Source organism: Filicampus tigris, chromosome 7 (genome assembly GCF_054856515.1).
Source record: "Filicampus tigris isolate MCC_2025a chromosome 7, RoL_Ftig_1.0, whole genome shotgun sequence".
Lineage (NCBI taxonomy): Eukaryota > Metazoa > Chordata > Actinopteri > Syngnathiformes > Syngnathidae > Filicampus > Filicampus tigris.
In genome coordinates this window covers 14327501-14342843 of record NC_141223.1, presented here as the reverse complement: position 1 = coordinate 14342843, position 15343 = coordinate 14327501, and the positions used below count along the sequence as shown (strand labels likewise).

The 15343-nt window shown below is 40.4% G+C and overlaps 1 protein-coding gene and 1 long non-coding RNA gene across 5 annotated transcripts in view; one reads left to right on the top strand and one right to left on the bottom strand.

Moving 5' to 3' along the window:
- nbeab (neurobeachin b) overlaps positions 1-15343 on the top strand; it is a 266361-nt gene that overhangs the window by 100167 nt on the left and 150851 nt on the right. For all 4 annotated transcript variants that reach the window (XM_086035116.1, XM_086035115.1, XM_086035114.1 and 1 more), the window contains 3 exons: positions 3773-3915; positions 6427-6553; positions 9227-9354. In XM_086035116.1, coding sequence (XP_085891242.1) covers positions 3773-3915; positions 6427-6553; positions 9227-9354 — 398 coding nt within the window. The remainder of the gene's footprint in view (positions 1-3772; positions 3916-6426; positions 6554-9226; positions 9355-15343) is intronic.
- LOC147144861 (uncharacterized) overlaps positions 5782-15343 on the bottom strand; it is an 11833-nt gene continuing 2271 nt past the window's right edge. The window contains exon 2 of the long non-coding RNA XR_015087392.1: positions 5782-6528. This is a non-coding gene — a long non-coding RNA (uncharacterized LOC147144861). The remainder of the gene's footprint in view (positions 6529-15343) is intronic.

Sequence of the window (15343 nt, the reverse complement as noted above, 5' to 3'; positions counted from 1 at the left end):
TATATGATATATATGATATACCGTTGTATTGGACGATATTGATATGTTTCATATTGTATCTACGACCTAGCATATATCGTTCATCACAGTCAGTCAGAGTTCAGAGTCCATGCTGATGTTTGATGTTTTGCAGTGTGGTACTATCACCCAGTCTTTTGTATTATTACTTTTATAATTAGCTGTAAATGAATAATATTGTTTCTAACCATTTAAAAAAGTGAAATAGGATCATTTCCCGTTGCAAGGCTTTTTATTCCTCCCACTCCACACCAATGTACGGCCCAGTGAGTACAGTGATAGTTGGGGGGGGGGGGGGAGGGCAGCACAGTGAACCCGTGGTTAGTACGTCTGCCTCACCGTTCTGAGGTTCCATGCTCAAAACTGTTGTCCTCTGTCCGTGCGTGGGTTTTCTCCAGTGCAATGTACACCCCTTTTGCACCCCTACTTATACTTTGTAGTACAGTCAGAGTGCAGTGCCTGTACAGTAGAAATATTCCAGTCCTCCTTCCAAATGAGGTTGCCTGTCATGACATATTTGGCTTAAGAGCGATGAAGCCAAATGATAATTGGTTTCAATTTCAGATTTCCTCTCTATCTTCCTTTTGTATCACTAAATAAAACACAATGTAGATTAGATTAAATGCACTCCGCGTAAAGGAAGCGCGCATACAGATATGCTGTACAAAGCGCCACGGGCCTCATTAATATTCATTCCCAGATTAATCCCCGCTTTATTCAGTGCAACTCAATTAAGACAATCCTATTAATAAAATATGCTCCAGATACGCCATGCATGATTCATGAGCGGCGGGCGGGCTCATGAATTATTCTTGTCAAATGTTAGCGGGCTGGTACGGGCGGCGTTCTTCCAGCGGTTCCCTCGGCTCCAGGAGATGTTCTGATAGCTGTCAATGAGGCGAGCAGAACAAAGGGCCGCCAGATAAATGATGCTTGTCATCAGTTAGCTTCAGAGCAAAAAAAAAAACAACAAAAAAAAAAAATCTCTGGAGATGAGGATGCCTACTTGAGCGAGCTTTCAAACTCCTTCTCTCACTCGCCGGTTGCAGTTTTGATCTGCCGCGCCGAAGAGAAGAAAAACAAAATTAGTGCAATTTTCGGTGCAATGTCGTCAGGCGGTTGTCAGGCTGAGCTTCAAATGTGTTTTCGCAACACAAGATAACTATGAATAATGAAAACGCTAGGCAGAATGATCCCTTGCACCCAAACAACGATCGTCAAACGTGATCCACATTCTGCAGCGTGGACTCATAAGCTTCGCAATTTGCTTCTGAATATCGCTCATTTGCAAGAATTTACAAGTCGGTGTTGAAATTTGCCCAAAATGGCTACTCCCAACCAAAATGTCAAACTTCCTGTACCAAAATGTCTGACTTCCTGTTGAATTTCCGGCATGGGTCCTTGAAAAATGTTTTTTAATGTGGCCTGTTCTGTTCAACGTCATCTTAAATTTTGTGTTGATAAGTGAAACTGGTGTCAGGGGATCATTTATTTATTTATTTGTTCCTCTCAAACTTTCCAGGGGGCGCTACTGATTGAACTCGCTGGTGGGAGGAGGTCATGTTTTGGGACCCCTAAAATAGTAACATTTTCACCTCTGTGAATTTTCTGGCATGTTGAGAAACCCCGAAAGGAGAATGAATTAATTACAAGCCGCAAGTTACACACATACAAAATAAAATAAAATAAAAAATCAGACCAGGTCACCCACTTTTTCATGTTGAATCCTCCAAATATTAAACAAAGTTTGACAGTACAGGTGCAATGATTAATCGACAACTAGTCAATTATCAAGTTACTCAATAATTATTTTTGATCATCGAAGAATCATTAAAATACATTTTTTAAATTTAAAATTGTCCAAATCCTCGCATTTCCAGCTTCTCCACAGTAAATATTGTCCCATTTCTGTTCTCCTCCATAAAAGATACCTGGTTAGCTTTATGTTGAATCAAAATAAAACATTTGTTTTTACTTTGAAAACAATGATCAATATTTTTGCCTATTTTCTGACATGTTACGGACCAAACCAGGACCTGGATTATAATGAACTCATTCACTGCCAGACATTTTTAGAGCCTCTTTTACCCTAACGTTTGAAAAATCTAAATAAGTTCCTGCGATTGAATGGCTGGACTGTGAAAAGACGTTTAAAAACATTTTTGGCAGTGAATGAGTTCATTTTTGTTTGTGCATTGTCGCTTTGTGAATTTGACATACAGGAATTTACTTTATTTTAATACATGGATAAAAATGTAAACATTTTTTTAATCCAATTCGACTAATCGATGATGTAATCAACAGATTAATCGATTATTCAAATGATCATTTGGTGCAGCCCACATGCTCCGCCACATTACATGGTGTAGGCAAAAAAAACCAAAAAAAAAAAACATTTGGTCAAATTCGCTAGTACGAATTCATCCAAATCCAGTACGTGTCCTGGAATTGACCCAAAATGTCTTCCAACCAGAATAGATGAGTTCCTGTTCTGTTTCAAGGATGGGCCTTTGAGGCTTTTTCACACGTCCTTTTATGCCAGATATCTCCACCAAATTTTGTTTTAATTGGTGTAATTGGTATCGGAGGAAGCGGAAAAAAATTACTAACTATTTTTTGTCTTTTCTTTTTATTGAAAAAGATGATGGGGAATTATATATGTATTTATTTATTTTGGGGGCTGAGGGTGGGAGGGGGGGTGTTCAATTGTAGATGAGCTATCACCCAGCCGTACTCTCTCCATGGATGTACATGCCCGGGGTCACACAACAAGCGTTTCCTGTAACATGCAACATTGAAACAGAAGGATTGTGCGTTGTCTGGCTTTGAGCGTTTCCAGAGATGGGCCTCCGACAGAAGCGAGCCATTCGCTTACAGATCCAAATGGGCCTCAGATGGCTATCATCTGTCATCCGACATCCACACAAATCCAAAGAGCAAATGCAGATGCGCTGAGGACAAATAGTTACTGTCTTTGATCATGTCCAGTCACTCTTTCTATTGCATCACGGATCAGCTGTCCGTGGTAGAGGCCGCAACATTGACTTACTTTCATTTTTGATGGATACAACCTTGTATCTGTTGATTGATTGATTGATTGATTGATTGATTGATTGATTGATTGATTCTTAAAAATAAAATGTAGAACCTGAATGATATGGATTTTTTTTTTTTTAGGCCAGTATTTGGTAGAGTATAATTCCATGAACCGATTTCATCAACCGATGAATTAAAAAACATAATGAATAAAATAACTTATTTGGTGGTCAGGTGATAATTACAGGCAAAATAACTTATTTGGTGGCCAGGTGATGATTACAGGCAGAACATTTGACTGTTTTACAGTACTTTTTTCCTTTAGTGCCTAACTTTACAACAAAGACAAAAATGGGGGGGGGTGTTTTAATGTTAATGTTTGTCATTTGTTGTAATGTGTAAAGAAAAAGAATGATTGGCAAAAATCTCCCCCAAAAATCTGCCAATTTTAAAAGTGCTAATATCAGCCGATTAAATCGGCCAGCCGATTAATCAGTCTTCCCCTAAATAAATATATTTTTAAAGTAACTTAGTGATTCTTTCGTCTGCCACTAGAGGGAGTCTGCTTACCACTAGTACAATACAATACGGGGACAGATTGCAGAGATTTACGGCGCGTCAAATTGACCCATTGACATTTGGCGTGTCCAAGTCAAACGATTTTTGCTGTTCACTTGATGTGGATAGGATTGTCATATTGTCGTCTTTGGACCCGCAGGAGCGTGGTGGTGCCCGTGAAGAAGCCCCCCCTGGGTGGCCTTGCTGTCACTACAGCAGGGGGCAGCCCTTCTACCGGCATGGTGACCCCCAACATCTTTGCGGCTGCCTCAAGCACCCCCAAGAGCATGATCAACACCATGGGTACGTCTGCTGAAGCTCATTTAACACTCCTGTTTTGTTGCAGTTCAAATTTTCAAATATGGTAAAACAAATTAAATCCAGATTTGATCCAGTTACGTTTGAAGTCCACACTCCATCACACATGCATTTTAAAACATCCAATCCACTTTATATCAAATTTGCAACGTGTATACTGCATCGGAATATGTGCGATCAAACCCAATTAGATCCAGATCTGATTTGGTTCAATTTGGGTGAAAGTCCACATGTCGTAATGAATTAATTTCAACACTTTGAATCAAGTTTGCCATGTGTTTGCTGGGTCGGAAGCTGTAACATCAAACCAAACTGAAATTGGATGTGATCCAGTTAAATTCAAGGAGTTACCCATATACCAGAAAAATCATCAAAATGTCTAAACTGTAAACATTTGATTCCAATTTGCAATGCTCACAAGGGGCCTCAGATTGAAATATCAAATCTAATTCAATCCTAATCCGATCCAGTGAAATGTGGATAAAAATGCACATACATAAAAAAAATAAATAAATAGATTTGCAAATGCTGAGTGAGAATCCTGCTTATTCTGATGTTAATCGCTGTTGCCGAACCTTCTCTCTAATTTTAATCAAATTCTGAACATTTATTCCGGGTTTCCCAGAGTCTCCACATACAGTGCCTGTACAGTAACTAATAAATGAATAATTAAATCTAAATCTTCTATCCATTGTTATTGTGTCAAAGTTTGAAAGAATATGCAAGTTCAGCTGCTGTAAAGTCAAACTAAATTGAAATCTCGTTCTGGTTGAATTTATTTCAGTCCAATAATTAAAGTGGAGGCAGGATTACAATGTACCTACATTGACCCGCGAACGTGTTTCGAAACGGAACAAATGCAAACAGTAATGTGACCCATATTTACCCCTTCTGCCCCGCCTTCCCCCCATTCCCCCCCGATACCCCAACCCCTCCCCCCCAGGTCATTTTCCTTCTGCTTGTGTTGCTTATCTCCACCAGATGGCACTGTTGACTTTCCCATGGCCGTTTTGCATCCATCCTGACAATACAAACCTTTGTTTGAGCCTGCAGAATTCCCCCATAAGCAACCCAGTCAAAACGGCCGCCACACATAAATGGAGTTGTGTTCCATGCTTTATGCTTGCCGTATATGCCGGTGGCGTTTCTGCAGTGACTTTCCACTTAGCAGTCTCACCTCGACAAGCACCATTTTACCATCTGTTTTTTGCCCTTTAAACCTCCTTGCTATGTTTCGTCTCACAAATGCCAATTAGGTTATCGGGTCACTTTGACCCAGGGCTCGATTGATTCTCCAAAAGTGCTTCTTTCTATATCATCATTATGATCTTGCAAATATGTGAAATGAACCCATGACGAGTTGCTTTGGTTGCACTTTGTTTCATGCCGATAAGCGACGTAACTGGGTCAGTTTGGCCTTACAACTTAGCAGGAGATTGCAAAAAAAAAAAAAAATCCCCTCCCCTCAGTGAGCCTATGCAGGAATGAGGCCAATGCGTTCAAAAGCCAGAGGCGCTCACGCGGACCTGTGATCTCACATTGTTTTGGGGGTTTCCCCGCTTCCGACAAGGACAACACGTTGGATTGTCACCACGTCAAACATCTGATGGCAGTTCAGGTTCAGGTTAGCCCTGCATTGCTTGGCGGGCCTTCACGTTCAAACTCCCGTCTTCCAAATCGTGCTGACTGCTGCACTCTTCAAATGACTCACACGCACCCACGCACTCACGCACTGGATTTTGTCCGCGTCCGCGGTGATGTTGACGTGGGAGTCAGTCGTACATCTTCAATACAGTGTCAATGCAAATTGAATCCAGATCTGATCTGGTTAAATTTAGGTGAGAATACACATTCCTTAAAACACCTTTATAACGTGTATGCAGGGTAACATGTTGCTGGAAATAAATTGAATCCAGATCTGATCCGGATGTGAGTTGTCGTCACATATTTTGGAAATGCCATCAATCCATTCCAGCCTGTCCCCACCTCACCCCTCCAAGGAAAAACAATAAAATGAGCATGCTTCTTAAGAAATAGAACAGCTCTGTACATAATGTATAAAACAAAACAAAGTAACATAGAATACAGTAGTAAATACATAATAAACGGTTTCATCATTTTCTCTTCACTATCACTGAACTTAATCTTCTTCACTGCTTTTTTCAATAGTTCCTCCATGATTTCATTGACAGGCCCGCAGTTTATTTTATTTAAAAGTCATTTTGAATTTACTGTCACAATATCAATCAAAAATCCCAATCTGCTTGCAGAAATAATTGCTAAAGATTTTTCCATGTCTTTGTCGATTCTCAGTCATCCAGGTCAGGGTCAGCAAATGTTGAATCAAGGCAACTTGACTGTTGAATTTCTTTTTCAGTTTCAGTTTTCTCTTGGTCTGATGACATCCATGTGTTTCTTCATCATGAACGATTGATTGCGATTTCAATTTTTTCGATTCGATTTTGAAATGGTCTCTGTCGGCTTTGTTGCGTTCAGGAGCCGTCGATGCCGCCGCCGCCGCCACGTCGTCTTCCTCCGGCCTCGTCAACGGCGCCACCAGTAAGAACCTCCCAGCTGTGCAGACGGTGGCGCCCATGCCTGAAGACACACTCGAGAACATGAGGTACAAGCAGTCTCCTCAAGTCAGGTTTCATAGACTGGAAAGACAATTTGGCCAACGGCATTTTTAAAAAATTGACCCTTTGTTTAAATCAAACATTTTCAAGAAAAACAGGTACTAAGCCATCATATCATTTAATTCGGCCATCTTAACTGTCAACTTTACATGCTTTGTCCTATTTAATTTGGCATGTCATATATTTATTGCTTTTTTGCTGAGTCGTGTAGCTCGTGGTTTTGTTTGTGTTTTGTAAATGGCTTCAAGCTTTGCGTAGCAGGGTCCATATATATTGAGAGAACCAACTTCAGAGCATAATTACTACTATTCATGATAGGTCTGTAATAAATCAAATACGTTTCAACATCTGCAATTGGCTGGCAACCAATTCAGGGTGTCCCCCGCCTACTCCCCGAAGACAGCTGGAATTAGGCTCCAGCACGCCCGCGACCCTTGTGAGGATAAGCGGTATCGATAATGGATGGATCGATGGATGGACGTTTCAACATAAACAAGGAAGGCGAATGTAATCATACCAAATAAGATGATTTTAAATGTATTTTATCGGTTATTTTAAACATAAATTGGACATCAAAAGGTAATGATCAAAGAAAAAAAATACATTTTAGCGAGCGTTCAACAACTGTTTGCTGTTTGAAATTATATTTTGGAATCACTTTTATTACGGTTACACTTACATTTTGTCTCAGGACAACCGAGTTCTGATCCATGTGGATTTTTTAGGCAGATTTCAATTCCAATATTTGGCAGAAAAAAAATCAGATAACAGATTAATCGGCTGATTAAAAAAAGTACAATATAACTTTGTTTTTGGTCACTTAATGCAGGGATCCAAATAGCTTTTTTTTTCTTTTTACTGAGCACAGTGGCCTCTAACATTATTTTTTTGGGACGCACACTGTAAGTCGACTTGCAAAGTAAATATTCACTCCACTCAATTTCACTGTATTATTTCACTGTATTACTACTAAATGGGCTGAAATGTGGAGCCGGAGTTTGTCAGAAACAAAACATATTCAAGAATAGTGAAAAAAACAAAACAACAATAAATCAGCAAATTTACTTGTTGCACATGTGCGAGTAGATGGAAAAAAAAAAAAAAAACATTTTTAATGACCAAGTCTGGCTGGAGCCCTGTTTCAACAAAAACGATATGAATTACAGGCAAAACATTTGACTGTTTTTCTGTGGGGGGTAATGGGTGATGTTTGAATGTCATTATATTTCTCTGATGTTGTAACGTCTTAATTAAAAAAAATAAAAAACATACAAAAATTGGGCAATTTTTGCTGAAAAAGAGCTACCATTGGCCCATTAAACTGGCCAGGCAATTAATCGGTCAGACCCAAATTGACACAGCATGTGTGTGTAGTTTGTACATGGATTATTTGAAATTTTATGGGCGGGTGTGTGTGTCATCCAATTCCTGAATCTATATAATTATACAGTACATATTTGAGTATTTTCCACACAGAATTTGCGCTGGCCCACTCGTGTGTGTGTGTGTGTGTGTGCGTGTGTTGTGTGAGCGTGTGTTTGGTGTGTGTGTGTGTGTGTGTGTTTGGCATTCCTTTTTTGCACACAAGTGCCCTTGCCTCATCTCTCCTTGGCTCTAATAGTTTGTGACAGACCCGCCCGAGAGCCACGGCTGGGCTCTTTCTTCACTCACGTGTATTCCTCTCCACAAATAGGGGATCAGTTGCCATGGCAGCCGTGCCCATCGTAGCCTGGCATAACCCTGCACTCAATGATGGCTCAGTTTCACAAAAGAAAAGAACAATTTCATAGTGAAAATGGATGTAGTTCAAAATAATATACAGTACATGTTGGCCAACAACAACAACTAATTAATCAACAAATAAAGAAAAGAAAATAGCAGACTGTGTTTTAATGTTTTTATATCAGGTAGTATGTTGAAATGCTGAAATAATTATATTTATTGCATTATATATCATTTATTTTATAAAAAAAAATAAAATAAAACATGTAATGTGAAATTGTTCTTTAGTAAAATAATTCCTTAACTTTTCATTTTATTAATCTCGTTGTAATTAACTTAGTATTTAAGAAATTAAATGAAAGAATGTTTAATATACAGTGTATGTGAAATAGGTGATTTTAGTAACAATGTACCGGTAATGCATTATTTGTCTTGCATTATTTATAATTAATTATATTATTATATAATAATCATTAATTATGAATAATTATTTTTTTAATGATTTTTATAAAAAAAAGTTCATGTAAGATTGGTTCTTTTAGTAAAATATTTTATTTTATTCAATTCACCTATTTAAGAAAATAAAACAAATTATTATTTACTGTAATTTACGATAATTCAATTAAGCAGTTATTTTCTTACACTTAAGGTTAAAAAAATGACCCGTCACCCAAAGGGCGTGGAAAAGAAAACAGTTTAAAGGAAAAAAAAATAATCGTCCACCCTGTCCTTTTTCTGCTTATTTTAATGTTGTTGTTTTTTGTTTTTTTTTAAAGTGATTTTTCAAGTAATATACAGTGTATCTTGGCCAACAACAACAAACTTTCTAACCATTATGTGAATGCTTCCCTATTGATTTGTGAACATTAGTGAACATCAAGTGTTTTTTTTTTTTTTTTTTTAATGTCTGCTGAATGTTGCCACATTGGGCTTTGCAGTATCACCTCCAAACTGGAGCGAGCTTTGGAGAAGGTTGCGCCCCTGCTGAGGGAGATCTTTGTGGACTTTGCACCTTTCCTGTCGCGAACCCTGCTGGGCAGTCACGGACAGGAGCTGCTCATTGAAGGTACGACCACACGTGATATCATAAAGGTATTACAGTTTGAAACACATGCCTTCATCCAAAATACCCAGAGGATCAAGATTCGGAGCATATTTTGCACACCCTATTTTCTTTTAGCCAAGCTGAACTCGTTCAAGGGTGCGGTTCTGCATCACTTAAATGAGACACTACTCACCCCACAACTGCAGGGCCAAAAAACATTCGTACTCCACAGCACTATACTTGCAAAAGCAACGGCCCAGAGTGTGGAGAAAAAAAGCAAGCTCCCTAAAAGACGCACCACGTGTATTTTAACTAGCCGAGGCAGCACTTCATCACCAAGCCACCATATTACGCTTACAAAAGATTGACGGATTGAATTTCAATCGTGGATGTGGTGCATGCAGCGGATGATTCGGGCAAATTCAGATGGGCTCGCCGCAGACACATTTTTAGAACTAGTTGACATATGTATATATATAGCACTTTTCATACACGAAATTGCAACTCAAAATGCTGTGAAATAAAAACATCCAAAACACAACATAAAAAGAAGACCCGCAACCCCCCCCCCCCCCCCCAACATACACAAAGACATACATCCACCAGTACATCAGCACTCACACACGCGCACACACAAAACACACAACCTGATAAATTGTGTTAAAAAGACATGACAAGGCACAGAGAAACCATATGAGGAAAGGGTACCCAAGGGGAGCTTATCCACACTGAGGGGAATGACAGCCCACGGCCACAGGGGTGCCACCACCACAGAGACCCGGCCCAGATTAGACAGGCGGACCCCACACAAAGTGTAGAGGCCGCCGCTCACCCGGTTGAAACCGTGTTAACGTAAAGGAACTATTTATTTACATTTTCGCTTAACTTTAAAAGAGATTCTACTGACCTTAGGAACACTCTGCGCTTTTTTGTTTTTGTTTTGAAACCAAAGCAAACACGGGTGCAATTTGAACATTTTTATCATTTTTAAAATTTTGTATGACTTTATTTTCTGTAGAAACTATATTATGGAGCTATTGTTTAATTTTTCATTCAACTTTTGAAGACATGCTGATGACCCTGGAAGCTCCCTTTTTGTTAGAATTTTACAACAAAAATGTATATTGACCATCATTGATAATACCCCAAGGATTGTGCTTGTACAACTTGCATGAGGCTAAATCAGGTAAATAATTGAGAACATTTGTTCGAGGCAGCTTTTTTGTGTGTTTTGGGCATTATTAGACACGTTTTTTCATACAGGCTCATTGTTTTTGGCATCTTCCTCACTGCTACAGTACTTTGGTCTAACCTCAGGAACTCTGTGTGCCTGCGTGTGCTCGTGTGTGTGTAAAAATCTTTTGCTTATGTTTGGCATCTTTTCACAGACATCTATTACCGCACCGCTGGTGTAAATGCTTGCAGGCATTTTATACGAGTGTAGTCTTGGATGGGGATTTGCGCGTGTGCTCTCAAAGTTAGTGCTGAGTGAAAACAATAACCTTCCTGTAAATACTACCTAAATGTGGATATTTTTCTCTTTTTAATACAAAGCTAAAGCAATATTATCTTGAGTGCAGAGAATGAATGTTGGCTAAAAATAAGCACTGCCAGAGGGAAAGAATGCCACTTGACCCACTTCTTTTCTATGTTTTTTTTTTTTTTTTTTTTAAAAAGGCCCTTAAATGAATATATTAGCTCACGCCAGCCCGTGTGATACCTGTTAAAGTAACATCATTTTTCGCTGTGTTTATTTTTTAGCTGGACAGATAGCTGAATTTAAAAATCGGATTGAATAAATGGGATTTGTTCATGATCATGCTTTTGTTGCTCGAGGGCAAACATTTGAGTTGTTCTCAAACTGGGGCTCCTCAACCCATGATCATCTTTGAGCTGTAAATTGGGGGTTCTCAAAATTATTTTCAATTATTTCTTATCTTGTTCTATTTTTTAATAAATGTGCACGTATATAAATGGGGACTAGCGTACCGAGATAAGAAGCTTAATCACCATCAACCAATCACGGCTCGTCTGTTTTCTGAAGTCGTGATTGGTTGTTACCCGAGCCCTGAGCAACTGTGATGTCATTTTCAGTTGACAGCAAGTGACTAAATGGCCGCCCCCTGAGATGGACAAAAACAGGTGTATTATACTACTTCATTCATATTCTACAAACACAATATCAATCAGAATGCTGTGTTAGACTAGTGGGGCTGCATAGATCATATTATTGTCAAGAACATTTTTGGGTTGACTTCCCCCTTTTTAATTCTGCAAGCAGAGACTGTAAATTCTGTAGAAATAGCAAGTGAATGCCGAAGAGCTGATGCGGCACTGAAATCCTGTGGAAATAATTGAATTGTTGGAATAGTGAACATTTATAATATGAAACTTGAATTTGGAATGGTTAGAATCATTCAATAATTGTGAAAGGAGGTGGTCAATTTAAATGTAAATTGTATTGATTTGGAAATGTTACACAAATAAAGAGTTCTATATATCCTGAATAAACTGCACATTCTTGTCCGATTTCCATCGTGTTGGCATTTCTCTCCATCGATGTGTCAAGCCAAAATTCTGCCATTAATCTATAGCTTCAACTCAAAAGCAACTCCAATATGATGCAATGCCGCCATCTACTGGTGTCTGTTTGTCATTACTGTTTTGTAGAAGCTTGAATTTCACAGACAAGCTGGGCGAGGCCTATGCCTATCAGTTGAATAATGTAGTTGATGAATTCGTGGGTGGCGGTAAATGTTCAACAGCAAATGAGTTCATTTGTCATTGAATTCAGTGATTGGAAGTCAACTCACGTTCTAATTGTCTGCATTTCCAACAGTGCTCAGCAGTAGATCCCAACACATGCCACAAATGTCATCCATTTCTTGCATTTTGATGGCCACATTTTGAATTTCATTTCAAAAGCCTCAACTTCGACGACATTCTCAGCCCAAAACACGTACTGGATTCTTTTTTCCATATATGTCACAAGCTCATTTCTTTCTCCAGTCTACAAACCTCAAGCCCCATAACTCTAAACCCTCTAAACCAGAGGTGTCAAACTCAAGGCCCGTGGGCCATATTTGGCCCGCAACCTCATTGTATGTGGCCCATGTGGGCAAATCATGTGTGCCGACTTTGTCTCTTGCTAAAGTACTAAAATTGCAAATCGTCATCACTTTTAATTAATAACATTGATCGGTGTTGGCACTGAGTTATGAAACCTTTTAACCAATGTGTCTAAAGAGTATTAACATCTTCTAGCCACATTTGACTGTAGTTAGTCACGACATAATATGTTTATGTGGCAGCAGTGCCGTCTCATTCGCTGTTGTCTTGCCACATGTACCACCACACAGCAGAGACATTATAGCCCAATAACATAAAACATACAATACTTCAGGGAAGATGTATATTTTTTGAGGTTGTGGGCATAGCTTGGTGGCTAGCAGCACGTTGTAGTGGTAGAAATTGTTAAAAGTTATTATCAATTAGCAAGCGGCAATTGAATCGCCACAGATGAAATGAGGGCACTTTTATAAAAGGGGAGGGGAGACTCATGCTGGTCCTCGGTTGCGTCAGCTCATCCCCGTGTTAGCCCCACCACAAAAATCAGGACAACTGAGAGGGTGACAAATAATTTTACGCTATAGCTCAGCAATGCTGTAAAAAAATAATCTCAGTCTTTGCACGTTTTCAACACCTAGCATCCAATGCATTTAACGTATTAACCAACACACACGTGACTTTACAGGGTCCTTAATATGAATGAGTTTGACATCCCTGCTCTAAACTCTGACCCTAAATTCAATCTAAGCGTTGTAGTTATTTTGCCAATTGTGTTCTGCCTGTTGTGACAAAAAAAAAAAAAAAAGTAACTAGAGGTAGGAAAGAAAAGTTAGCAAAGCCTGGACAGGTGTGAGTATGTGTGTTTCCCTTTCACTCCCATCTGTCAGTAGACTGACAAAGTGGAGCACGGTTGAGTTCGTTGAGTGCTTTCTCCTGCCACCAGTTAGCAGCGACATGGCACGCATCCATTGCTGCCGTTTTATCGCGCTCAAATTCAAACGTTTGTCTAATCTGCCCTAATCTTTGCTGTGTTTATCAAGATCCCTTCCAACTTCCTTCCGTCCTTCTCTGCCCGTCTGGAGTACACAGATGAAATACTGTGCGGAGGTGCAAAGGCGGTGCGAAGGCGCTCTGTCTACCAGTAATTACCAACCATCCATCACTCCTAACATTATCCGGGGTCAAGCCTCCCTTGTGCCCCTTCGTGCCCTTTTTTGCCTCACCCTGGCCTCTCACTTCCCCACCCCAGTCTCCCGCCCCCTCGCAGACATGCGGTCTCTGCTGCAATTACGCTGAGTGCACCCTGAGCGGGAGCCGGTGGCCGGCGCGCCAACACTGTCGCTGTTGTGACGTCCGCTGCCCGCCCGCGTCCCGCAATGTCGGGCCCCACAATGCCACATTCACCCCAGGCTGCTGTTTACAGCAAAAGGACTGGCAGCCCCCTGTTTCGAAAGAACGCATTTAGTTTGTCTACCGACGCGAGGCCGGGGTCAGCCGGCCACCTGACTTCCGCGTCACACGGCCTGACTTATGGCACGGAGTGTCACTGCTGTAACAAGAGGTCGACGGAGGCGGCGCCCCGTGTACAAGAGAAGGGTCATTTGCTCTCAGGGTCTTTACAATATGCTCCTTTAGGGCCATCTCGGCGAGGCGAGAAGGAACGGATAAACTGAGGAGTTGGCTTCAGACGCCGGCAAACTTCACAACATCTAGCCAGCCTCTGTTCATGTTTCCGTGAAAGCCAAATGTCTTTTTTCTAGCCACGGGCCCTACGAAAGTGAGCGGTGTCCATTGAAAAATAGCTTGAAACCATATACAGTGGAACCTCGGAATTCCAACGAGCCGTGACTCGTACAAATCGGACTTTGACCAAACATTCGGAGGAAAGAATGCCTCCGAGTTCAAATCCTCGGAGCCCGAACACCAGAGCAAAGCCTAAAGAACGTTGAACGGGAATGCACATGGGACGGTAGCCGAGACGGGCCACTGCCCATTTCGAGTCAGGCAGTCGTAGTGTGAACACTCTCATTACGTTTACGAGTTCTTTCCAGTACAATTCCAGTACAAGACAGCAGAGCTACTGGTAGCAAAGAAAACGGAAAGTGATGCGAATCACAGTGGATTTTTAAGGAAGGAGATAATCACTAAGTATGAAAATGAAGTGCGTCTTCCGGATCTTGCTAACGAGTATTATATGGTCGACAATTTTGAGTATCCTAAAGAACAAAGATCCAATAAAGGCATTGAGGAAAGAAAAGCTACCTCAGAGAGAAAGAGAGGGAGAGAGGGAGAGAGGGAGAGAGGGAGCGAGAGAGAGAGAGAGATCCGGTTGAAGTAAAGCGACAGAGAGAGGAAAAAAAGCCCAGTAGTCAAATCATGGTAAATGACTCCTCTTCCACATACATTCACAAAAGTCATCACACCGCAGCCAAAAAGGTAAATGATACACATTTAAATTGATTTAAATTTTACAATTATTATGTTTACAATTAAGTCCGCTGATAGTGTAGTGGTACACACGCCTGAGTTGTGTGCGGGCAGCGTGGGATCGATTCCCGCTCAGTGACAGTGTCTATGTGTGCCCTGCGACTGGCTGGCGACCAGTTCGGGGTGTAGTCTGCCTTCGCCCATTGACGGCTGGGATAGGCTCCAGCAACTTCCCGCGACCCTATATAGGATAAGCGGTTTGGAAGATGACATGACATGACATGTTTACAATTAATATACAGTACATTTGTTATTGTTTAAATACAGGGTGTATATGGTTTTGTATAAATAGGAATTAAAATAGGAATTTGCTGTATTTGGAGCTTGGGAACAAATACAATCAAATTTTTCACATTCTGCAATTATTAATTTGAGCAATATTGATGATTCTCTTCATTCAGATTGCAGACAAAATGGCAGCATCCTCCCCGGCATAACAACTTCACAACCAAAT